General features: G+C 45.7%; 1 protein-coding gene across 7 annotated transcripts in view; it reads right to left on the bottom strand.

The window, feature by feature from the left end:
• Positions 1 to 19986, bottom strand: part of CEP250 (centrosomal protein 250) — a 37262-nt gene extending 17276 nt beyond the window's left edge. For 6 of the 7 annotated variants that reach the window (XR_005106620.1, XR_005106621.1, XR_005106622.1 and 3 more), the window contains exons 1-21: positions 19836 to 19986; positions 19065 to 19121; positions 18274 to 18356; positions 17515 to 17680; positions 16731 to 16837; positions 15228 to 15455; positions 14566 to 14662; positions 13984 to 14082; positions 12843 to 13004; positions 12374 to 12552; positions 11778 to 11960; positions 10693 to 10837; positions 10265 to 10411; positions 9845 to 10075; positions 7457 to 7650; positions 5102 to 5229; positions 4732 to 4901; positions 3778 to 3957; positions 2455 to 2589; positions 1971 to 2114; positions 1216 to 1517 (exon numbers count right to left, since the gene is read on the bottom strand). Coding sequence is in view for 3 of the 7 variants with exons in the window: in XM_037403424.1 (XP_037259321.1) it covers positions 1216 to 1517; positions 1971 to 2114; positions 2455 to 2589; positions 3778 to 3957; positions 4732 to 4901; positions 5102 to 5229; positions 7457 to 7650; positions 9845 to 10075; positions 10265 to 10411; positions 10693 to 10837; positions 11778 to 11960; positions 12374 to 12552; positions 12843 to 13004; positions 13984 to 14082; positions 14566 to 14662; positions 15228 to 15455; positions 16731 to 16837; positions 17515 to 17680; positions 18274 to 18356; positions 19065 to 19121; positions 19836 to 19952 (3254 nt within the window). In the remaining 4 variants the exon portion in view is untranslated. Of the gene's footprint in view, positions 1 to 1215; positions 1518 to 1970; positions 2115 to 2454; positions 2590 to 3777; positions 3958 to 4731; positions 4902 to 5101; positions 5230 to 7456; positions 7651 to 9844; positions 10076 to 10264; positions 10412 to 10692; positions 10838 to 11777; positions 11961 to 12373; positions 12553 to 12652; positions 12726 to 12842; positions 13005 to 13983; positions 14083 to 14565; positions 14663 to 15227; positions 15456 to 16730; positions 16838 to 17514; positions 17681 to 18273; positions 18357 to 19064; positions 19122 to 19835 lie in introns of those variants that run through there. The other variant, XM_037403428.1, reaches the window with a different exon arrangement.
• Positions 19987 to 25378: the final 5392 nt, after the last annotated feature.

Genomic DNA, 25378 nt, shown 5'->3' with positions numbered 1-25378 from the left:
CCACCACCCAGGGGAAAATTGCTTTATTTACTGAGATTTGTCTAAACAACTAGGCTGCTTGTTCAGCCCTAAGCCAGGTTGGCAGTCACACCCAAGCATTCGCCCACTGTGCTTTTTTCCACAGAAGAAAGGTGAATTACTGGCTAAATAACTTTTTTTTTTTTTTTTTGAGATGGGAATGTGAATATAAATGTAACAAAGTCTTGAAATGAAGACATGATGGAAAAGGAAAGGGTTTTTTTTTTTACTAATGAGACTCCAAGGGAGAGGTTTTGTCAATAATGAAGAGACATTTTCTTCCCCTAGCTTGTATGTCCTGGTAAGAACAGCAGCAACTGATGGCAAGGTGATCTCTGGGGAGTTTTGTAAGACTTGACAGCATCCATTTTACTTTCAGCTAGAGGAATGAAGGCCGATACCAGAAGTGGTAATGTAGGCTTGGAAGAAATACTCAGATCCTTACAGAAGATGGAGGATCCTGCACAGGGGAAGCAGGAGTGCACTGCCTTTTATTTCTCTTCTTCAATGAAGATATGCGTTGAAGACTGGCAGTGCTTTGACCAGGTGAAGTAGCCTACCTACCCTTTCTCTTCTTTCTTGTATTCCTTGGACAGTCAGCAACTTCTTTAACTGTTGAGGCTGGCAGGGACCCTGCTTTAGCCCCTCCAGAGACCTGTTGAGATTTTTTGAGGAAGGGGGAAACAGATGGCAGTAAGAAACATTCTTGTTTGTTGGGTGCTGCACAGGGGAATCTGACTTAGTTCAAAATCATCGTTTTAAGATGGCTTCTGCCAACCAAGGGTATCAGGATGGAACACTGATACAGATCCCAGATGTTTCAAATTTAGTGGACCCAAGGTGGAGCCGATGGATCTACCTAGCTCATTATATGGAGCTCATCCTGCCTCCCTTGGTGCGTTTCAGGTTTGAAACCCATGGAAGTTTCATTTAACAGTATCAACATGCCAACCTAACAAAAAACCACCTCCTTTTAAGGAAAGGACTACTCCAAAACCCATTGTCCTCAGAAAAACTGTAACTGAAAGATTAAAATAAAAGAAAATGAGACACAACATCAAGAGAATGAAACATATCTGCATGGACAGTTTAGAACTCTGCTTTTTAGAAAATACTGCCAAAGCCACTTGCATATGCAAAGATCAGGAAGAGGAAATCCACTAAACAGAATGTAGAGTCTCACAGGCTTTCATTTACCTGGCTTTTTCACTCTCTAGGACCTTCAATGAAGCCTGAAATTCTGTGTTGTGATGCTCCACTTCTTCCCATCGACTCCTTTCCCCCTCCAAGGACTGCAGACACGCTTGCAGCTCCTTGTTCTGATGTTCTACCTCTTCCCATTGACTCTTCTTCTCCTCTAAGATCTTCTGGAGGTGCATAACCTCCAGTGCCTTCTGCCTTGACAGTTCCTGTGCCTCGCTCACCTCTTGCTGAGCTTTGCGGCCAGTCACTTGCTGGGACTCTTCAGAGGCTGCTAGCTGAGATGTCAACTCTTCCACCTGAAGTAAAACATAACAAAACAGTCAAAGACTACAACTTGTCACTGCCAGATATATCATATCCTGTGAGCAAAGGGAAAGAACAAGTTCAAATTTCACCCTATCATGAGAGTACCACATTCACAATCGATACAGCCGACTTCTTTAAAAATCTAAGTGGGTCACCATGTTCACCTGAAAATCCACCTTAACAAAGAAGGTTAGTAGTAACAGGCCAGCAGAAATCCATTCTGATTTCTGGCAAACAGGCAAAGAGGCAAAAGGCCCACCTGTCCAGGGCAGCAGCTGAGATTCAGCTGATCAGTACGTCTCCCTCAGACCAGCTGAGATGGAGACCACAGTGTGATGGCAGCCAGAGGGACTACCCATCAGCCTGCTGCTCTGCTATGGAAAGGCAAGAAAGGGAGAGACCCCCTGTTTGATGACTGGAGTAGCTATTGCTGTTTCAGTCACCTGTTTTTGTAGAGCATCCCTCTGCTGAAGTAGGACACCCATTTCCTCTCCGATGGTTTTGATTTCTTCCTTGTGCCTCTTCTCCGCTGCCTGGATCTTACTGTGAGTTTCCTGCAGCTCTGCTTGCAGCATTTCTGTCATGTTCTGTAAACACAAACGGAGAGCAAGATATTGGGACCTACCATCAGTTTTAAGCATTTCCCTCTTTCTGTCTCAAAATCACATTCATTCAGACACTTCTTTCTGCTTTTCTACCCAGCTCTGCTTCCAGTGTAACTCTTCCTTCCTGTTGCTGATCTCTGGAGCTTGCCAGGCTCTGTGCTTTCAGAGCCTGCAGTAGTCCCTGTCGCCTCAAGTCACAGGACAATGTTTTATGTCCTTGTTACTGCCCTTCACTTTGTTACTTGGCACTCTCAGCCTCTTTCAGCTTATGTCCAATTGTCAACAGCCTGTTCTTTCCATCTACCCTACTAGTCAGACTTACCTGCCCATTCTCTTGCTGCTCTTTCACCTCCTGCCTGAGCTGCTCTAGCTGCTGGCAGGTGTCTCTTAGCTCTCTCTGCGTTTGGAGTAGTGTCTCTAATAAAGCTTTCTTCTCACGCTCCTCTTCTAGCAGGACCTGCACAGAAGCAAAGAGAAGATGAGTTTAAACTTCCCATACAAAATTTGTGTGGCAAGACTCAAAGACTGATGGGCTCATACATTCTCAAAGCACTACGCTGCTGGTCTCTTGGTCACTATCTTTCCCCTTGGAGACACAGCTTCCTAAGTGAGACTGGCAGTATAAACTGCCAATCCATGGCCCATGGTCCATCCACAGTCCATCTGGGATTGAATCTGCAACAAACTCTCAGTCATCTAACAGGGAAATATGTGGCATTTCTCAAATGTCTCACCTTACTGGTGAGGGCACCCCTCACTTTCTGCTGTGTCCTGCTGGTCTTTCAATAGCGACTTTTTCACACAGTTAGCAGTAGAGAAAATGCAAGGCTGCTGGAGTGCTGAAACTAGCAGCTCCTTCATAAAACCAATCCATTCTAAGTGGGGTTTGGTGAAATATTCACTTCCGTATTAAGGTATTCAGTAGACTTTGGTAAAGTACTGACCTTACAGGGACACACTGTCATCTCTGAGTACTGCCCTGTCACTTCAATACCTGCAGACACAGTTGGGGATACTGCTGTCCTTAGGCAGTCTTCACAAAGAGGAATTTGGGTAGGACACAAGGAGGACTCTCAGTGTATGACAGGGTTGCTTTGGCATAGAAGATCTGGGCACAAAATAGCTTACCAAGAAGTGACTTAAAACACAGCCCAGAAGACACCCTGTTTTACTGCTCAGCAATATTTCAGAAGTCTTTTACATTTTTTTTTTCTGTCAACAATCCTGCCATGTCCCCCTGTTCCCCCCAAATAAAAATTCCATCCTCATGGTGATTCGTTCCAACAAACTCACTTGGGTCTTAAATGTAGTTAAAAGCTATAAGCAATCAGTACACATCAAGAGGACCGTTAAGAGAACTGTGAAGACACTCTGAGGTAAGTCTTAAAAAAAAAAAAAAAAAAAAAAAAAAAAAAAAAAAGAACACAATAGCAGCATGAAAATCTCAACTGAAAGGTGACGTTTCTGCCTGGCTTCCTACGAAAGATCTCATTCCTAGTCCCAAAGCTAGCCTTGCACACCTTTCACCTCACCAAATTCAGTGTAGAGAACATGCAGGACTGCTCCACACAGCCTGATATCCAGCCACCTCCCACAGCTCTAGCTTTGCAAAAAACCGCACGAATTTTCCTTTCACGGTCCTTACCTGTTGCTTGGCATCTTCAACTCTGATTAGTTCCTCTTCTTGTTGAGCTTGCATGGTAGCAACTCTCTCCTTCATATCAAACAGCTTCTTCTCGTGCTCCCCTTCTCTCTCTGCCTTCTCTTTTTCCCATTGCTCCCGCATCTCCTGCAGCTCTGAATTGCGCCCTTCCCGCTCCCTTGCCTGGTGAGGGGAGAAGAGATTTCAAGACAAAGTCCCAGCCAAACTCCTCAAAAAAAAAAAGTGAAGCTTCATCCCTCCCACAAACCTCCACCTGAACAGTGCACAGTAGTGACTTTGTGCCCCCCATAAATCATCCTACCGAGGAACTTAAAAGGAGGGTCAGCAGGTGGAAGAAAAGGTGGTGTCACCTTCCCCTCCTCTGATGGCTGCCTGCTTCCTAGCACCTCACGCCTCAGGATTTCTTTCTATTTTCAAAGCTCAGCCCCCTTCAAACCAATAGAAAGGTGAAGATGGACTGCACGATGAGAAACAGGCCAGTACCCTGACGCCCTACTCACAAGGGAAGCCAACAACTGAAGTACCAGGAACAAGGGGCCTGTTCCATATGCCTCAAGCCCAAAGATAATACTTCTGTCAACTGCAAAAAGACAGAAAGAAAGGAACAAAGTTCTTGTGACTGCAGCTGGCAGCAAACGTTAGGAGTCTACTTCATGGTAGACAGGAGTCTGGGAAGAGCCTACCCCTTTGCTGCCATGCTTTGGCTGGGGACCACCCAACCTTCTGTTGAACTCGTCTTATGCCCACAGTGACTTTGTGGCTGCATTTATTGTCCCAGCATAGTCTTGTGGGTCTTCAGGTGCCTTCAAGTATAAGCCACTGCAACATGTGGCCTATGACAGATGACTGCTGCCATTTCACATGCTCAGGCTATTATTCTTCTAAAGCTAGCCCACAAAGCTTGCTTGAAGAATTCAGAAGCATATTGTTTCCTACCAGGTCTTGCAGAAGCTTGTTTATTTCCACTCCATGATCAGTTTCCTGAAGTTTCAGGGTATTGTTATACTGCTGTTCTGTTTGCATGAGCTGTTGCTTCATGTTTTCCCGTTCCTGCTTCATGAGAGCTCTCTCAGCTTCCAGCTCATGTTCAAGGCACTTCACTTCCCCTACAAACATGACAAATGGCAAGATTCAGTCTACACAAACAATGGTTCTGACTTTACTGAGCTTAAGCCATTTGAATTTCAGTGTAGGAGGGATCTGCCTCCAGTTCCTTCACTCCTCAGAAGCACTGCAGACAGAACTATTTTTATACCATCTTCTCTAGGCAGGGGATCACCAGAAACAAAGCACATGAGGCTCTCACCTTGTATTACCTCCTTGGCCTGTGTAACTGCATGAAGTTGGATTTCAAGCTGACTCTTGGTGATCTCCAGCTGAGATAAGCGCTGCTGAGCCTCAAACAGGCTAGATTCCAGGGTCTCCTTTAGTGACCTGCAAGTTGTGAATACAAAGAGAAATTAGTTTCTTTCCAGTAAGAAGGCATTGGAGATCCTTACCTCTGAATACAGAAAATGGGTTGCATGGAAACTTGTATACAAAAAATACATTTCTACCATTTAAAATAGTGATGCAGGCCTCTCTGAGGGAACGTCCAGGCTTTCCTTATGACCTATCGCAACACAGAACACCCAGCCGAATTTGATCTCAATGACCAAATCTTAAATTGCTGTCGTCTGATCTATGACACATGAGTAGCCGTGCCCATGAAGTCTGTGTCAGCAAGCAAAAACCCAGCCTATCTCAGCTGCACTTTCTAGTTGCTCTTCAGGGGGAAAGAGTAAGAGTATGTCCCTGGCTGACTCATGACTTTTTAACGCTGTTCATAGTGTAGGTATAGGCAGGTAATTTTCCAGACTCCCTATATTTAGAAGGGACTGAAGAAATATATCAGATAGTGTAGTAAAATCTTATGCTTGTAGCAGCGTGAGTAAGAAATCAGAACTAGATTTTATTGAACAAAAACTATCAGAAAGGAGAGACATCTATGCTTCAGTTTAAATTGTTGGAAGTTCAAGAGAAAAACTCACTACCTTTAAGTTACTAAGTAATTTGGGCTACTGCCACTTGTCACTCTTTAAAAGGGAAGTTGTAGTACCACAGATGCAAACTGTTACATGCACAGACTTCAGCCAGCTGCTGCATATGGCACACAAGATTTTGGAACGAGGAGCTGCAGCTACCTCCCTAAGCTAACACAGCACCTGCTGAGCCAGGCTCCTACAATACATGGCACTGCCTCACTAGTACAGGGACGCAGTCAGGATAACACCCTTCAGGGTAAAGGGGCACCTGAGTGGTGCAACAATAAAACCCGCAAAGAAGGATTTCACTACTCTGATGGACGATGGAAGATATATCTTCAAGAACAAGCACATATTTCTGATTATGCCAATCTCTGGCAGTCTGAAGTAAATATGCTCCATTTTAAGGATAAATAAAGTCAATCTCTAAAACAGAACAGAAATGATAAGAGTATAAAACTGTGACAGCAAAAAAAAAGGCTCTTGACAACAACATCTGGCAAGAATAGTTGCCGATTTTTCGTTATCTGTTGCCAAAGGTTCTTCATAACCAATTTATCTTACTAAAAAAATAATGTATCCCTTCTCAAAAAAAAAAAAAAAGGAGCTGAACATTTAGTAACAGCCCAATAACTAACCAAACATAATTCAGCTGGATCAAATAAGAGATGCTAGAGCTCAGGTGAAGCAGCAGCTCTGAAAAAACACACTAAGCTGAAGTGGTGTTTATCAGCCTTGCTAACAACATACTCTGGAGTGATGAAGTGTAAAAGTCAAGCAGTGTGACAAACAACCTCTAAAACATCATTCATACAGTTATGCAAGTTCAGGAGTCTTCCAAAAAACTCCTAAGAGGAGGAAAAACTTTTTTTTTTTTGGTGGGGAAAAGCAGAACTTGTCCCATTTGAGCACACCTGATACAGCAGAAGCACTGAATCTTATTCCTTCCCCGTGTAACTTCTCTGTGACATCTCCAAACAGCATGCGGTAAGGAGTACAGGACCCAGACATCAATGATGGGCAACAATCCTCAAAGACTGGCAAGAATTCCAAAGAGGTTTCCCTGCTGCTGGTCTAACCAACTCTAGGTCCTGCACCATACTTAACAAGAGTTAGCTTAAAAACAGAAGGCCCTCAACATTTTCAGCATGAGCCACTAGCTTCACCTTAAATGGCAGTGTCCTACTCACAATGTCTGTATGCAACAGCCTTGAATTCTGAAGATCCCATGTCAAACTACTCAATAAGGAAAAGGTCTATGTTCAAATGCACAGAACAAGAAACCAACACCAGAAAGAAACTTCAGGTATCAATAAATGTCTGCATGGTTTAATTATTACTCAGTTCAGAGCCAAGCTGACTTGCTGACTTTACACAGTAATGTACAAGGGGGCATAAACATACTCCCAAGGCTCAGGAGAGCTTTGCTAGCTTTAGCTGTCAGAAAAATAACATTAAAATCACGGTATACTTCCCCCCTTCCCTTCAGGATTCTTCCATTTTCTGTCCATGAAAGCTGAAAACATCTGAAAAGCACACAAGATGCAATCCTTGTGTAATGATTACTACCTTTATAATTACAAATATTAAATAATCTAGACCACTAGTCCCGCCTAGGGTCTCCTCCCTGCCTTTACCTGGCCTCTGCCAGCTGCTCTGAAAGGCCATGTCTGTCCCGCTCCATGGCTGCCAGTCGCACCTCTAGGGCAGCCTTCTCATGCACCAGCAATTCCTTCTCTTTGGTCACCTTGGCCAGTGCGTGCCCTTGGCGAGAGGACTCCTGGCGCAACTGCTCCAGACCACTGCTAGCTGACTCTTGCTGGTGGTAAACCTGGAAGCAGGACAAAATGCAGTTAGAGTCCTTTCTCTGGAGTTCTGTGCAGAGCCAGCCAGTGCTACTTCCAAATGAGCTGGAGGAGAAGAAGCTCCTCTACTGTGGGCTGTAAGTTTAAGAACATCTGCTGTGTACCGCACTAATACCCTGGGCTGTCAAAAGGCACTGGCACTGTTAACTTGAGAGTGATATGTAAGGCCATACTGAGTTGTCTGGGACCAGACAGTTCCTTCACAAAAAAAACCAAGTACCCCAGACACTACGGTTTCATGCAAAAATACTGTGTCTTCCAGAACTGCCTTGCAAAGTAAAACTGTACCAGAATCTACTCCAGTGTTGGAAATTTTCAGGTAAGGTTGAGCAAAAGCAACTTTTCTGCTCAGTGAAGAAAATGAAAATACACATGGCTTCTCCTTCTAGGAAAAAAAATGATCAAAATATCACCTGCTTCAGTGAGTAAAGTAGTTGGATGAAACAAGGTGATGCATGGCAGTGTCACTTAGCGATTTATGAAAGTCTGGCTGAGGGGCCAGAGAGATGGTAGACGGTTTGTACAGTAGTTCATGTCCGCAATACTGTTTACTTGTCTTATTAGAAGTTCTCTAATATACCTCTCTGGTATTCAAGCTTGAGGATTAACACTGACTTTTTCCACTATTTTCTTCAGTATAACACCTTTGCTGTGTATTTGCCAAACATGCCGCGTACTCCTAAACTAAGACTATCTAACAGAGAACAGACCATCAGAAACAAACAATTCTCTCAGTGTTATTCCATAATACCCAATATTATATATTATGAAACTGACAGTTAAATGATGACAAACTCCCTAGTCTCCTTCAGTGACATGACTCTCCCAAGCTCTTTTTTTAGGGTACTGAAATAAGTTAGTCCAGAGTGAAGTCTTGTGTGATCACCTATTTCTCATCTTCTTCCTCAAAGCCTAAAGAGGCTCTAACAGTTCATAGAATCATAAAATCATTTAGGTTGGAAAAGACCTGTAAGATCATCAAGTCCAACTGTAAACCTAACACGGCCCATTCCACCACTAAACCATGTCCCCAAGTGCTATGTCTACATGCCTTAAATAACTCCAGGGATGGTGACTCAACCACCTCCCTCGGCAGCCTGTTCCAGTGTTTGACCACGCTTTCAGTGAAGAAGTATTTCCAAATATCCAATCTAAACCTCCACTGGCACAACTTGAGGCCATTTCCTTTTGTCCCATCACTTGTTATTTGGGAAAAGAGACCAACCCCCACCTTACTACACCCTCCTTTCAGTTAGTTGTAGGGAGCGATAAGGTCTCTCCTGAACCTCCTTTTCTCCAGGCTAAACACCTCCAGCTCGCCCAGCCACCCCCCACCAGCCTTGTGCCTCAGACCCTTCCCCAGCCCCGCTGCCCATCCCTGTACACGCTCCAGCCCCTCCATGTCCCTCCTGGAGCAAGGGGCCCAATCCTGCACACAGGGTTCCAGATGCGGCCGCACCAGTGTGAGCACAGGGGGACGGTCACTACCCTAGCCCTGCTGGCCACCCTGTTTCAGATAAAGCCAGGATGCTGTTGGCTCCTTGGCCACCTGGGCACACTGCTGGCTCACACTGAGCTGGCTGTCAACCAGCACCCTCAGGACCTTCTCCTCCAGGCAGTTTTCAAGCCACAAAGTTGTATGTACATCTTAAAATACAACTTCAACAATTTCAGGATGTCATCCCCATTCTTAGCAACATGAGACAGCAAACATTGACTTGCAGCTTTGTCCTGCTCAGACAAATGGAGTTTTGAAAGCTGCAGACTTCACAACAAAAAGCATAAATAGAAACATGCAGCCCTGTTTTTTGCCTTAGAAAAAGCTATAGCTTGTTTCTTCTGCCACATTTTGAGAGCAGTAGCCCCACTCAGATTCATGGACAACACAATCATCTCTTTGCAACTTATCAAAAGCCAAAAAACAGGCCAACACAGACAGGTGGATTAGAAGAATCTGTGGAAGCAGAGAACAAATGCAGAGAATTGCAGAAAAGCTTTGCAAGCCATCAACATGTTTCCAAAAAGAAGTAAACAAAGCCTTCTGACCTGCAGTGCTACCAAGGGTCGCCTTGACAAAAACACTGCAGAATCTAACAGATCCAGCTTCACTGAGCCAAGCAGCCAAATGCTCACCCAAAAGCACCAGGTTTTTGGTCTCACCCGACTGAGTTTCTCTTGGGTTTCTTCCTTCTCCTCTGCCAGTATTGTCAGCTGTACCTGCAGCCCCTCCTGTTGCTCCTCTGCTTTCTTCAGCAGCTGCTCCAGGCGGGCTTTCTCTGCGCAGAGCTCTTCATTTGTTCTCTTACACAAGTTCAGCTTCTCCTGGTCAGAGATCTTTGCTCTCTCCATCTCGCCCACTTTACCTGACAGAACTTCATTCTCTTGCTCCAGCTACAATCGCAGAAGCACAGAGGAAATAAAATACAGTAAGATTTACTCGGCAGGAGGTTTGGCTTGGACAGAAAACGGAGGAACATTTCCATATTCACTCGGTCATGCTGTCTGAAGGCAAGAAGTCTGAGAAGCAACAGCAGCAGCTGGAGACAAACACCTGGCAAGATCTTTGGCAACTCTGCTCACCTGCAGCACAAGTGTGTTCAGTTGCACTTTATCCAATGCAAGAGCTTCATTGATACTGCTCATGTTCCCTGTTGCGACACGTAGCTCAGCTATTTCAGCACTCAGCTTATTCTGAGCCCCTGTCAACTCTGCGACTGACTGCTCTGCCTGAAGAGACAGACGAACAACATGACAACAAAGGCAGGACAATCTCTGAACTCAGGCAGCAGCTCCACATCACCCATGTGCCTCTGACATGCTCCCAGTTCAGCACTCTCAGTAAGCACACGGGGACTAACTATCCCAGAGCCTGTGTGGTCTGATTACAATTTTTCAAGAAAGAGAACAACATTGTCCCTTTCTTCTACTGACAGAAACAGCATCTGTGGTGGTCTTCCTATCACAGCTGCCTCTCCCACAAGTGCTGCCCAGGAATAAGGTGACCATACCTTCTCCAGTGCCACGGTAAGCTCATGTTTCTCTTGCTTCAGCAGATCCCTCTGAAGGTGCAATTCCTCCAGTGTCTCTCTCGCAACTACCAACTCATTCTGTAATAAGGAATATTTCTCTTCAAGGACAGCCAAGTCCTTCATTCTATAAGAATGGGAAAAGACAAACAAATGTTAACGTAAAAACATTCTCATTTCCAAAACCTAGAGTACATACTATGTTCCAGATATGGCAGTTTGAACGATTTCTACCACTTTCTATTTACACCTAAAGAACACTGGCATTTCCTGACTAGAGATGCTTCACTCTCTCATTGATGTAGGTGAAACATTTGTCATGGAGGAAGTAAAACAAGCTTCCAGGAATCACAAAACACCTCCAGAAAGTTCAGGTACACTCAACTTAGCAGCTTTCTCCCTGTTAGTTTTCTCTCTCCTTTTTGATACACCGGATATAAGTCTTTCCAAAGTTCTTCTTCGGGTAAGACAGACTCTTTCAGACCAGATTAATACTCCCACAATTACTCCTGCCTTCAGCAGTGAAATGATGAAAGAGCCTGCATTCTATCTGGGGAGGAGACGTATGACTTTCCAATCCAACAGTCACAGGATCACAGGATGATTCAGGCTGGCAGGGACCACAGGAGCCCTGTAGCCCAATCTTCAGCTCAAAGCGGCTGGGGTCAGCTATGGGAGCAGTCAAAGTTGCTCAAGGCTCTATCCAGTTGGGTCTTCCAAATTTTCAGGGATGGAATCTGCACAACGTCTCTGAGGAATCTGTTCTGCTGCATGACTGCCTTCATTGTTCAGTTCTCTGTTCTGCTTAAATCTAGTCTGAACCTCTCCTGTTTCAGTTTATGCCTGTCATCAACTATTCTGGTCAGGTTTGGCATGACTTTTTTAGAGTCATAAAGGAAGTACAAGGAGGCAGCTATGCTGCATGTCAGGAGGTAGCCAGACCTGCCCACATGCTCCCTTCACCCTTCCACGCTACAAATGGCAAGCATGCAAAATTCCTCTTATATAGTGGGCCTCCCGAAGTCCAGCAATGCCCACCCTTGCCCAGAAAAAGCTTTAACGCTCACAGGAGCTCCTGGTCACTACGTGCTCTCTCCATCATCTGTTGCTGCTCTGCCATTTCCCCCTGGGCTGAATCTTCCTTCAACTGCAGTTCGGTGTTACTTTGTCGCAGACGCGAGGCTTCTCGCTCTGTCACTTCAAGCTGTTGCTGTAGGTCTTCCCTGGTCTTCTCGAGGTTTGCACAGTCACTGCAGAGACAAGGCTCAGTTACAAGAATGAAGAGGCTTGAACATAGATCCCATTTTCATCATTCCAAGATGGAGTTGTGGGGAATACAGTGACAAAGAACTTGCACCTCCCTTCACAAGGTAATTGAAGAGGGGAAGAGAAAGTAAGGCATGGTTTTGCCTTCATTCAGTGAGAAGCAGTGGCTAGGAAAGACCACCCAAAGAACAGAATGCAGAGTAGCAGCATGTCGAATTGCTCTGAATCTCCAAGAAAGCCTTAGGGTTCACAGCAGAGCATGAAAAGCAGTGACAGCAGGATGCTTAAGTGCCAAACACGTGGTAGGGAAGGTGAGTTCTTTGCCCATAACACCTCTGAACTCCCTAAACTGGAAGCAGATTGCCTCTAGAATGAAGGAGAAGAAGGAAACACTCACCTTCTGAGTGCTTCTACTAGAGAGTGGAGGTGCTGCTGGTGGCTGCTGGACATCTTGCATTCCTCCTCCAGCTGCTCAACCCTTTGCTGCAGCTTCCTGCACTTCTCTTCCCACTGTCTGTGCTGGTGCAGCAAGAAATTGATAGAATCCTGTCTGGCAGAAAGCTCTTCTTTTAGGGCCTGCAAGGAACGGGCAGGGAAAGAGCACAAACAAGCAATAAGGAGCAGGGAAGATGGCTCCACATAGCAGGGAGAAGACGCAGGCAGAGAGACATCTCACCTGAAGGCAAAAGCTGTGATGAGGGGGTGGAGATCAAGAAGAGAAAAGCAGTAGAACACGGAGCTGGTAAGACTGGCAAGGCTAGAAAGAAACTAGCCAAACTGGCTAAGTAAATAGAAAGGTTTCAAGCTAAGTGAAGCATTAGCAGCTGAGCCTGTGGCCAGCAGTGAAGACAAGCAGAAATTCTCACCTGTGTTGCCCCTTGCCTCCTTGCCAGTGCTTCCTGAACCAATACAAAGGCATGCTCTGCATCAACGGACCTCAGAGAAGAGAGGATGTTGCTATACTCTGCATGTTGGGAACTCTCGGTGCAGATAATGTTGACTGTACTGTCACTGTCATCTAACACCACCTGAAAGCCCACATCAAGCTGTTACTCTTTACTCATTCTACTTTACTCATTTCTTCTTTCTCCCCCACTTCACCCTAGAGTCACTAAAAACTCAATTCTCTCATTTCTTCAGTCAACAAAGAAGTCTTGTCCCTGTGACCACAACTACTCCAGGGATTTCTGAGTACCATTACTATAAACCAAGAAGCAGCAAGTGTGAAGCAGCTAGAGGCTGCCTGAACACTCGGTTTCTTCAAGATCTCAGGAATGATTTTGGTCTCCTTCAGCTTCTTAGAGCACCAAATCAATGCTCAAAATAGCAATAAAAGGAAACATTAATGCTGCCCAGGGAAGAAGGAAGCTGAGGAATACTGGGAAACAGCAATGAAAAAGCTAATGTTTGTAATTACTCTGAGCAGCAGCACAAGAGGATAAAAATGACTACATAAGGGGAAAGAACTAACTCTGTGAGAGGCTGTGTAAAAGACCTGATGATTAAACGTTCCTCCATAGAGCAGAATTTAGGACTAAGTTAAAGTTACCCCTAAACAGATCAGTTGCAATTCTGGGGAGATAATGGTCAGTGAAGGTAGAGTGGAGCAGAGTTGGCAAGTGCATTGATTGAGTCAGTGGCCTTTTATTAAAAATCTGAAGAGCAACAGAGTCATTACTCAAGGAGGGTGGGGGAAGCATTCAAGGAACACTGGAGTACACGCGTCAAGCAGCCAACCTGGAAAGTATAGTCCAAGACAGGCCTCAGCAGGACAGTGAAGGCAAAGGTACTAAAATTTCTAGTGACTCACCTGAAGTCTCACAGGACAGCCAACTTGGAAGTTGTAACAGGTTTTATGTCAGAAAAGTGGTATAAAAATTAAACAGCCAGTAGCAGTTAACATAGATAGTAAAGAACATATATATCTATTCCCTGCGCTAGTCCATTGCCTTCCTCAAATACTGTGAAATCAAATTTACAGGGATGTGGTCTCAACTCTGTACTCACCTCAGTTATATCTTTTATCACCTTTTGGAGGGAAAGATTCTCCTCTTTGGCACTTTTAGTCAATGAAGCTTCATATTCTCTCTCTAACTGACTTGCTTCCTGAGAACAGAGTAAGGAAAGGGTGGTCAGGGAAGAGCTGCTCCCCTCTGCAGCATTCACATCCCCAGCAGTATTGTCACACTGATAAGCCTCAGCCCTAGTGATTCTACTGTATTCCTTCCCAGATCTACTCAATTTCTTCTTTGCTAAAACTGAGGAAGACCAACAGCTCATTTTTATAGACTGCTACGAAGCTGTCAATTCCAAGGAACTTTGATCCCCAGAGGCTTAAAGTCACAGGCAGAATAGCATTGATGCAATCTGCCTGAGGAAGACAACTGAACTGTCAGCAGCTCCCTGCCACTGTCTGCACCTGAACTGATCACACATGTGCCAAACACACAAGGAGTATTTTGGCAATATGCCTAATGTTCCCATACAATTTGCATCTTTACTGCTTCTTCTCCTGAGGAAGCCACATCCCTTTGTGCTAAGGCTGGAGAGCAAACACTGGGCTACCTCCCAGATAAAGGTAAAACATACTAGAATCTCCAAAGTGTCGTTAAGCATTTTCACGGCCTTCTCCTTCTCCTCGTTTTGCTTCTGAGACTGTACAAGCAGGGCTGAGAGCTCCATCACCCTGAGAAGACAAGGTCCACGTGCCATTCCAAAAGCATTGCACACCATCACCTGTTAAAGAGCTAAGCAGCTCCCAGAGGCATAGCAGAGAAAGTTCAACCCAGAATCCCTACAGATTAATATGCTTGATGCTGCAAATCGGCACTTCTTGCCCCAAAGGCCTTCTGCACTCAGTCTGCCCAGGAACTGTCAGTACAAAGGTGCTCCAGTGCTTATGCTTGCTGTGGGCAAATTCCTCACAACACCTTTAGCACAACCCCTTTAGCAAAAGGGCTCTACAAGACAGAAGTCTCCTCACACTGGTCTCAATTTCTCACCAAGAATCAGTTAAAACAAAAACATTGTAACATGCAATTTCTTTTCCAGTCTTGTCTTACTCAGAAGAGCTTCCATCAGTCAGACATTTTTTTCTGTCCTTTCTGTTGAAGGCAATAGTTTGACCAGGGACAGAAATAATAGGGCTATGCAGAATGGGTGTGTTTAAATGTGAACACAGCCCACCTATGGATCCAGGAAGCAGCCACAAAAGATAATGTGTGTAATAGCAAAGTTTAAAGCACCTTTACCTGTCTTGAAGCTCCTTCTTCTCCACGTCCTCCTTGACCTGTAAGCACATCACTTCTCCAGTCTTCTGGTTAATTTCCTGTCCTGCTTGCTGCTGTGCCTGATCCTTCAGGACAGGTCTACCCAGAGTGATGGACTCCCAGAGCTGTATGCTGGAGTTTAGACGGGAGCAGTTTACAAGGACAGATCCAGAAAGCCTCATCTGCTCTGCCTTCAGCTCCGACAAATCTCTGAAAAAGAATCAAGGAAGATACAACGTTCACACCACCATCTTTATCAGCTGATTCACTTCTGAGGCATGTAATAGCACAATAGTGAAAGCTGGCTGGAAAGATGACATCTTCATTGAGGACAAATCGTTCATCTGATGCTTTGGGATCAGGACACATCTTGACAGTTGAGCAGTGAGTCTACTGGACAGCTGAGGAATGAGTCTGTTCCTCATCAGAGATAAGAAGAAATGTATGGCACAGCCAGAAAGCTTCAGGGACCTCTAATTACTCTTATCAATTGTTGTTCCTCCTCTATCTTATTAACATACTCTAATTATCATTAACAGGTGTAAGGAATTTTACCAGGGTCCTCAGCTTTTATACCTAGGAGATCAGCCTTAAGCGACCTATTATTATCAACACTTCAACTGCTAAGAGGCCCATGACAGTATCTACATAATAAACATTTCAGGAAGGTGGTGTAAGAATAATCCTAAAATGCTGTAACAAAAAAGCACAAATAACACAAGAATGCAATAGTAGATCAGGCATACTCTACACATTAAGGAAGGCTTATAATCAAGTAAGGTAAATAGCTGACAGTAACCCAGAGTTTGAAATCACATGCTGGCATCAGAAGAATGTACCATTACTATTTTTGTTCATGTAGAAGGCAATCATGAGAAAGGAACCTCCCAGAGCCCAAGAATAAGAGAACACTGATAAAAAGAGGTATCAAACCAAGCAAAATAAATTGGATAAATGCAGTAACAGAGAAGAGAAGCTATTATTTCCCTCAACAATATTGGTACAGGATTAAGCAGATACAAACTGACCAGAATAAATATAAACTGGAAATGAGAAAGAAAAAAAAATATGTATTTACGAATGATCTTCCCATCAGAAGCAGTGGGAAAAGAAACTCAATGAGATTTCATCATTCTGTAAAAGAGACTGCTCTACATGCTGCATGCACAGCTTTGGTGAGTCCCTTCCAATGTGTCCATATATGCCTGTGTCTGTGTTAATATGCTCAGTCATCACCATAGCAAAGTCATCTCTTCAGGGCCTTTGCATTCCTTATAGTTCAAGCCCCTCAGTTTTATCTCAAAACCAGCATAAAACAAATTGATTCCAAAAATAGCCTAAAGCATGCTTAACGGCATTAGTTCAGACTACCACAGGAGAAACCGTATCTTTAGCCACAACTGATGTAACACTGAGACTTAAAAAGCAGGTGTGAAAGCAAGCTACATTTTTTTGCCAAGAGATCTAGCCTTAACTTCTACTCACCTGTCAGTGGCAGTCTTCATTTCCAGAAAATGACGGCGGAAGGTTACCACCTGACGCCACAGGCCGATGAGACGGTTATGTTCACCCCTTAAGTAGTTTTCATAAAGCTAAATGTGCAAAGTCAAAAAGAAATGCCAATTCAGCCTTCACTGTCACTATACAGTGACACTATGCTTTCAGATAGCAGAGAGTACAACCACCACCAGGTCTCCTTTAATAACAGTTCTGAGAGGGGCATCAAGGACTTAAGAGGCATCTTCAGCAGACCAGCCACCTGACTTCAAAGAAGGGAACATCCACACTCCTCCTGCAGGAGTGGGTATCTGCAAATGATGATGATTCATCACCTCACTTTGCAGAGGTTCTAACAGTCTTGGTGGAAGAAGACAAAAACAAGCCCCTCCAAGACCAGTGTCAGATTTGCTTACCACAGGCAAGGTAAGGGAGGCCTGTCCTGTTCGTCCATCAGCTACTCTGAATCTGAAAACACACAGATCTCTCTGGTCTCCTGGACTGTTCTAGATGGACATTTAAGAGCTACTAAAAGATGACCAGTACACAGCAACAGCAAGCATTTGCCTTTAGGACCGAGCACAGCAGGTGGGCACCTTCCACCACCACAATCTGCTGGCACTCCTCCATCTCACACCCCTGCCTTCTGCTCTCAACACCAATACAATGTAGACCCACAACTTTCACACAGCAAGTTCTCTACACCAGAAATAAAATGCATTCTCATTCCACTCTGGCATCACATCCGACATTCCCATAGCCTTGTCCTTACCTCACGGTCATTGCGCCATTCACTCTCCTTCAATTCCAGCTCCTCCCGGGCCCTCATCCAATCTGCCGTCAGTTTTCCAACATCTTCTCTGAGGGCTGAATTCACCTCATTTGCTTTGTTGAGGTGCTCCCGCAGGAGAGTGTTCACTTCTGCCAGATTCTCACACCTTGGAAAGGGAGAAACAGCAATGAGGTTGACTGAACAACTGCTATCCTGAAGCAGCATCCCCACAATTTTCCAACTCCCTCAACACTGACTTTGTTGTCAAACTGAGAGGCAGTAAAAGTGCTTTCTAGGATTAACTAAGATCTCTCTGTGATGGTGCACTCATTTGCTTCTCCTTGCTTTAAACCTTCAATTTCCATCAATTTCCATCTATGCTTTTGGTTTCTCCTCCCTCTTCAAATTTCATGATGCCCACAGTTAACCTCTTACATCCCCTTTGTGCTGTCTGATCACTGGATGCATCACCTTTTTCTAGCATTGCCCTGAGTCACTCACCTACTATTCTAACCCTAGAATAATTTAGGCTGCAAAGGGACCTGTGGAGGTCACCCAGAATAATCCCCCTTCTCAAAACAGAGCCATTCAGCACACAGCACTGTTGCTGCACCACAGAAAACGGACTGTGGACCCTTCTCCTTTCAAAGTGGCTTGCCCAACCGCTTCCCTTGGGGAGCCTAGGTAGCACTGACAGCTTTTCTCTCAGTTCCGTAAGCATCAGGATACCAAGTTCGAGGGAATGCTTCTTCCTTGTACCTTTGCTGCTCCTCTTCCACCTGAAGCAGTGCTTTCTCCAGGCTGTGGTCTTCTGTGGCTTCCCACTTGCCTGGAAGGCATCCCTTAAGAAGAAATGAAATGTTTAGTCAGATTCCTGTGTTCACTGCTGTTAGCATCCATCACTTTCACCTCCACTTGTTGGGTATCTCAAGAGCTCGTGGCTTCTTCCAGGCATAACAGTGTCGTGACTATGAAGAGGAATGGAGGGGAAGGATGTTACTCAACACGAGTAGCTCTCAGTCTCCCACTGTCACACTTTCACAGCTAAGTATCCTCGGTTCGCAACTGTGAGGGCTAACTTTGACTTGAAGCCTGGGAATGCTCTCCTACTCTCTTACCCTTTGTTTCCTAGGTTTACTTTAGCTGTGAAGCAGAAAGAAAAGCAGAGAGCCAGCTCTGGATGCTGAATGCCAACATTCTTGCCTTCCAAAATGCTATGTTTGAACCAATTCTTTTTCAGAGACAGCCATATAATGTAACAGGCAGTACAGCCCTCTCCCAAGCATAGGACAAAATGTTACTCCAGCAATAAAGCACTCTTCTGCAAATCTAAGATCCTTCTTGATAGGGTTTTCTGAAGCGGCATTTCCATGACTACTGCTCTAAGAACAGCAAATGGATAAAACACTGCGAGGCAAACTTACAGCGCTTCTTTAAACCCTCAGGGTGCAGAACCTTCTCCTCTGTCACTGCTTTGGGGAGCTTTTTTTTTTTGTCTGTGTTTACAAATTCTACGTACACTATCTTCAGTTAGCAACCTGCACACTCACCCCTCCTGCTTCCACTTGCTGTTCCAACTCTCGACACAAAGTCCGGTACTGCAGCACCTAGATGGTCACAGACAAGGAAGATGAGCAAATGCAGCTTGTAACAGACTCCGCTCCTCCTGCATTAGCTCTTCTCTTAAGTCTTTATACAGCCTGCACACAGTACGTTTCACAGCGCTGCCAACTCAGTCAACAAGTTGTTACGATACAGGGAAGCTTCACTTTGCCTAATATTAAAGAAACGGAGACAGGGTTTCTTTTACCGGTAGTCCTATCTGCTCAGCCTAAGACAGTGATGGCAAGCAGAATGATGAGACAGACTCAAAGACAGCCATGCCTGGCCTATGGCCACCACGTACCCCAAATCAGTATTGCCAGCGGGCTAAAAGCCCAGCGGGTTAAAAGCCCAGAGGGTCCCTGAAATCAGAGGAACGAGTTTTCCAAATTGCTTTTCAGAGTTAGTTCTGAGGCAGCCCCCGCTGCAGAACGCGGGTTTGCGCTCAGCAGCGGAGCGCAGGGGGCTGCCCGCAGCAGCACCGAGGCCGGCCCGCCGCCCGCCGGCCCTGCCCGCGCCGCCCCCCCGGGGCCCGCGCTGCCGGCCGCCTGGGCAGCTTCACTCGGGGGGGAAGGCCCGTGCCAGCGGCGGGGCCAGGCGGCTGCCTGGGCCTCCCCCGAGCTCCGGGCTCGGCCCCGTCCCAGCCGGGCGCGGGCTCCGCCGCGGGGTGCCCCCTCAGCGCGGCCGGCCCCGGGCAGCTGCCCCACCGGGCTGCTCACCTTCGCCTGCAGCTTCCGCACCAGCACCGCCTGCCGGTGCTGCGCCTCCCGCGAGCTCTGCAGCTGCCGCCGCAGGGAGGCCTCGCTCCCCGCCGCCTCCCCGGCTCCCGCCGCCATGGCGGACTCGGCAGCCGCGCCCGCGCCCGCCACGCTTCGCCCCGCCCCGCCGGGGGCCGCTCCGCTGCCTGCCCTGGCGCACCGCGCTCAGGCGGGCCCGGGCCGCGGGTGCGCCTGCCCGCCGGGCGCCTGCGTGCCGTGAGCCCTGGGCCGTGCAGGCGCGCCGGGCCAGCCGGGGGCGGCGGTCTCCCATTGCCGCGGGGGTTCTACTGGGCAGGAAGGGAAACTCGTGAATGGTCTGCGGTTCTGCACGGTGCTCGGTACCCGCAGAGCCTCCTCCCGCCCGGGGAGACGCACCGGTGCCGACGGCAATTTCTCTGAGGAGGACAGGGGTACTTCTCGGCTTCTCCAGAGAAGCCAGCCCAGCAAATGGCAGCAAAAGCAGCCACAGCTGCCGCAGCCCTCACAGTGCTTCGTGTGCAGGCATTTTCTTGCACACGGCTGGAAGTGTGGCAGCAGGGCAGTGGTGCAAGACAGCGGTGCAGCTGCCAGATCATCACTGTGAGGTGTGACTTTCTACAGGCCCAGTCTGTGTCTTGTTTTCCTCTCTTGACTACTAAGACTGCCTAGGTAATCCTCTCCGGTACTGTGGAAGCCTAAATGTAACTGAGATGGATTCAGCTCCATGTATTGTAACATAGCTGAAGCATCATTAGAAATCTAGGCAAAACCAAAAATATGCAGAACTGAGGGTAACATCTTGTGAAGCAGTGATTGCAAAAAAGGGTTTAGGGAATGAGTTCTAAAAACCTGTTTTATAGGAAGCAGCTGAAGTAGCTCCAGCTTATTGATCAGAATATGAAGAGAGCGGTTAATTTAAAGCTATACATTCCTTTCAAATGAGACAAAGATAGAAAGGAAATAAAATATCTGAAATATAATTTAATTTCTTATATTTAAAAATTATAATATAATTATAAAATAATATAACAAATTCAGTCTAAATACACAGCAGCGTTGGTGGGTGTCCCAGTGTTTTTTTATTTTCTTGAACTAAAATGCTGCTCTGTAAGAGCCCAGAGCCTCTGCTTGTGTCTAAGCACTGAGGACTTGGTCTCCAAAGGGACTCATTGTCAGTCACAGCAAGCAGCTGGATGGCTCCAAAGGTGTGTGCTGTCTCGCACCTCTCCGGGCCTGCTGTGCCTCGGGTGTGGGCCGTGGGGGGGACACCTTGGAGCTCTCTGAGGCTCTTGCGCCCTTGGATCTATCCTGGAAGCAAAGAGTTCTCCAGCCTTGCTAGCAAAATGCTGCAGCCTCAGCTGGGCTGTCATCGTGGGGCTTGATTCCCAGCAGCCTGGCTTTGCTCTTGCCTGTAGTGTTTCAGGTGAACTTCTTGCATAAATGAGCTTCTTTCTCGTACCAGATCTTCACTGTTTTGAGACTACTCAGATCCAAAGACAACTCCCTTTCCACTGATTCCAAGTGACATCCAAAAATGTTGTTTCCTTTTCGGGCTGTGCCTGGCTTTCTGGACCTACCACATAGGCATCATGGCAGCAGACAGGTTCTTTTTAGTACTAGTGTTCTTGAGACAGGACATGCAGTGGATAGTATCCCAGTGCTCTTCTCCAGGCTTGTCCCATCCGTAGCTGACTACTGTTCAGAGGCATAGCCAAGTCTCTTGGTAACCGATGACACAATTCTTTCTTTGGACTTCCAATATTTTATGTATCATCATGACATTGTAGTACAGCCTTTTATTATTATACCACACTTTCCCATGTTAGTAGGAACTTTATGATGTTTGGTTTGCTCTGGCCCAAGACAAGAGCAATTTTTAATTATAGCATCTTGGAATTTTCTGTCATTCTTTCCTTTCAAAAAGCACAGAGCTGTTAAGTTCCTTCCTAAAATTATCTTTTCATGCTTTTAAAAATCAGTCCCCAAAAAGGTATGATGCAGAGGTCTAAGTTCTCACAGAAATAGAATGTTAATTAGTTTCAATTAGCAAAAGCAATGTGACAGAAAATGGCTTAATATATGGAGTTAACTCAATCCTGTAAGTACTTTCTGGAAATCGGTTCACCTGGGAAAGGACAATGAAATAAATTCCTGATAGATCACTAAAATAAAGATTTCCACGTGAAGCTCAAACTTCAAGTTTGCAGCAGTGAACAGATTCTGACTTTTGGCATCACGTATTCAGTGGAGCCTCCTTGGAGCCACGTTGGGGTGACCAACTGTAGATGGTATATTTTAGAGTGCACCCTGGGAGTTCTGGGCTCAGTGGGAAAGCCTGGCATTTTCTGCTCAGCTCAGCCCTTGCCCTTATTCCACAGCATCCTCTGACAGATCAAGCAGGTGATCTGAGCTTTCCGTGAGAAGGACCCCGCTGCTGCCTTGCTGCAGCACTGGGTGGGACTTCAGCTGAGCAGTAGTGCTGCATCCAAATGGCAAACATCTACAGGTAGCAATATGATCACAAGGTGTGTGCTTCAGGGAGCACATCAGGTGTTGCTGTGTGCCTGTGCCCAAGCATTAAAGAAAAGTATAGACAGCATCTGGTATGCTGGAAGGGGCCTATGCACTGTGGCTCCAGGGTCTACTTGTACATGGAACATGCAAATACGTTGACCTGGATAGGACCTTCTATCCTCAGGGAAAGGCAACTTTTCAACACTGTGAAATGTTCCTTCAGGCCCCCAGAGTGATCCCATCCTCTAGCCCACTCTGGATTGTCCAGAGGAGTCACTGAAATTGTCTGTTTGAGAAGGTGGCACAGCTCATACAGGCATAATCTTAGGATCTGGAGAGCAGGAGGCAATGCATTTCCAAGGAGCAGGGACAAGGGTAGCCTTCCATTTTCAAATCCTTACATACACTGTGTGAGGAGCTGCCTTCACAGAAGGGACCAGAAAGGACAAGTGGGCTGTATGAACCAAGCTACTCGAGTGGTACACACAAACTTAGCTGGTGGTGAGAAGTAACAGGCCTCGAACACCTCTTCCACTGTGTCCTATAGCTGATCTAAAGCCTGTACCAGAGTGAGGGTTTCCATCTACATAGTGAAGATACCAGTTGCGTTTGAGCTTAGCCAGCTGGAATGACTCCACAGTAGTGTAGGGCCGTAAGACACCTGAGGCTATGGGTCTTATTCAAGGCCAATGTTTCACTCTGGGGGCCACTGTACTATGTTCCAAGCACCTAGATGGAGAGCTGCTCCAGAGAGCCTCCTTTAAAGACAAATAACAGTTTGCACACCTTGCTTTGCTTGGTTTTGCTCTTTTTTTTCTTTTTTCTCTAGGCCACCCAGCCCATTAAGATATATTAACCTCAGACATGTAAATATCATTTGAACATATGATTGATTGTTAATCTGATTTACTAAGAGACAAGGCCCATTAACCACATTGTCTTACTTCCTGCTTTTTCATGTCCATCTCCTAAATCATTTGTAAATCTGTTTGCAAATCTCAGCCAAGTTTCATAGAGCAACAGAGCTCTTAAAGATAATTAAATTCTTACAAGTGTTGTGAAAACTGGAGCTGGATAGATTAACATTGGGAACTCAATATTTAGCTGCTTCTGTGGCCTACTGGCAAGCTAATCAATACCCCATAGCGCAGAACCAGACACAGCACACCACCTCCTGCCCAGCAGGAAGGTGGGCAATATGAGAAGGATAAAAGGATGGCATGGTGGGGAGGGCCATGGAGACAGCGTGGAGTGACGGCTGGGGGGTGGTTTCATCAGAAGTAAGTCAGCAAAAAGCTGGTTTATTTTGATAGGGAATATTGAAACTACAACTGACATCAGAGGAAGGGCCATTAGGTCAGAATCAGGAGAGTGGGTTTTTGGATCTACTTGATTTGTGACATCTGTGAAATCAGTAAATTCTTCTATCCTTCAGTTCCTCCATCAGAACAAGGTAAAGCATTCAGAGCTCCTCATGCAGAAAGGGCTGCAGGTTATTTATGAAAGTAGTTTGGTAGTCAGGGTGGGAAATGCTACAGCACGCACAAATTGAGCTAAAAAGTTTTGTATCTTTTCCTTTTCTTCTTGCCCTCAGAAATGAGGGAGGAGGACTGGGCTTATTGTCAGTGCAAGATGAGAGAAGGGTCCCATTAATCCCTGTTCAATCCAACCCAGTGCCTCATTTCCCAAAGGCTCATTTTGAACAACAGTTCATTTTTTGCAGCTTATGAAAGACAATGTTTGCTCCACACTCTCTTTGCGGCTAAAAGCTGCAGGATAGCCTTGACATGTAAGTAACAGGGGTTTCTAACTACCAGCCTTCTTGTGGCTGTGCAGTAGGTGGCTCTTGAAAATTTTGCATCTAATTTTAAAACAAAGGCTGTCGTTGAACAGTCTCTGGAGGAAAGACAGGGGTTTCAGGGTGCCCCCAGCTCCCCAGGTGGCTCTGGCCAGGGGAGGCTGGCTGCCTGCAGGGTGCACTGCTGCCCTGCGCTGTGCCACCCCCGCCCCCCCCGCAGGGCATCCCCACCGCCAGAAGCTTCTTCTCCAACTGGGCTTACATGGATTTTTTAAAGCATAGCAATAAATACGCCAAAATACACTGACTGTGGGCACGGCCATGTTGTGTTTGTGAAAAATTAAACTTCATCCTTGTTAAGCGCCTGCGTTACCAGCTCAGCCCTTCAGTCACTGGAGGACAAAGTGAAGCCACTGTTACAGTTCTCTGGAAAAAGAGCTAAATGAATTACACTTAGCTGTTTTAATGTGTCCAGTGGACTGTATGACAGGTCTCAGTTGTTGATCTTGCAGTTTGTCCCGTTTAAACATGAAGTTCATCGAAGGCTAAGGTAGAGGTCGTATTGCCACTTGAAAAGGCATCTTCTGGAGTTTTGAGCCTGTGGAGCTGTTTCACATGAGGCAGAGTATGACTCATGCTAATGAAAAGGGTAAAGAAGATTTTTTTAAAGAAATATATCGCAGTTAAATTAGTTTAGACAGCATGACATCAGAGAGTAATTAAATAGGTTTGTTGGAATTCCGTTTCCAATTCCTGAGTTCAGGTTTGTAAAAGATTTCTGAGCACCTGCAGGTCTCTGTGTGTGAAATATTTTCACTGGAAAGGATTCAAAACTTTAAAAAAACCTTTTAACACAGAGGCAGCATTACGCCATTCTTCCTTCTTGGAAAAAAAACCCCTTGGATTTAAACAGGACTCCTTCAAGTTTTCAGTCAGTTTTACAGAAGAAAACGAGGTGGTAAACTTTCTCTTTTCAAGAACAAGTTCTTTACAGCTGCTAACTGAAGTCAGGGGAGATCATATCTGAGTACATGAGCATTTCCACTATGGGACTGGATACAAGTACTGAACAACGAGATTTGCAATGTTTTAATCTCAAACAAAAAACAATTTTTCTGACTTTCGTTTTTAATTTCTTTCATGTTTTCTTCTGCCAAACTGGAGGAACCTTTTCTGATTTTTTCTTTAGTGGCATTCAGAGGAAGACCAGAGG

Source organism: Falco rusticolus, chromosome 10 (genome assembly GCF_015220075.1).
Source record: "Falco rusticolus isolate bFalRus1 chromosome 10, bFalRus1.pri, whole genome shotgun sequence".
Classification (NCBI taxonomy): Eukaryota; Metazoa; Chordata; class Aves; order Falconiformes; family Falconidae; genus Falco; species Falco rusticolus.
The sequence above is the reverse complement of the archived record's forward strand: the minus strand, read 5'-3'. Positions and strand labels throughout refer to the sequence as shown.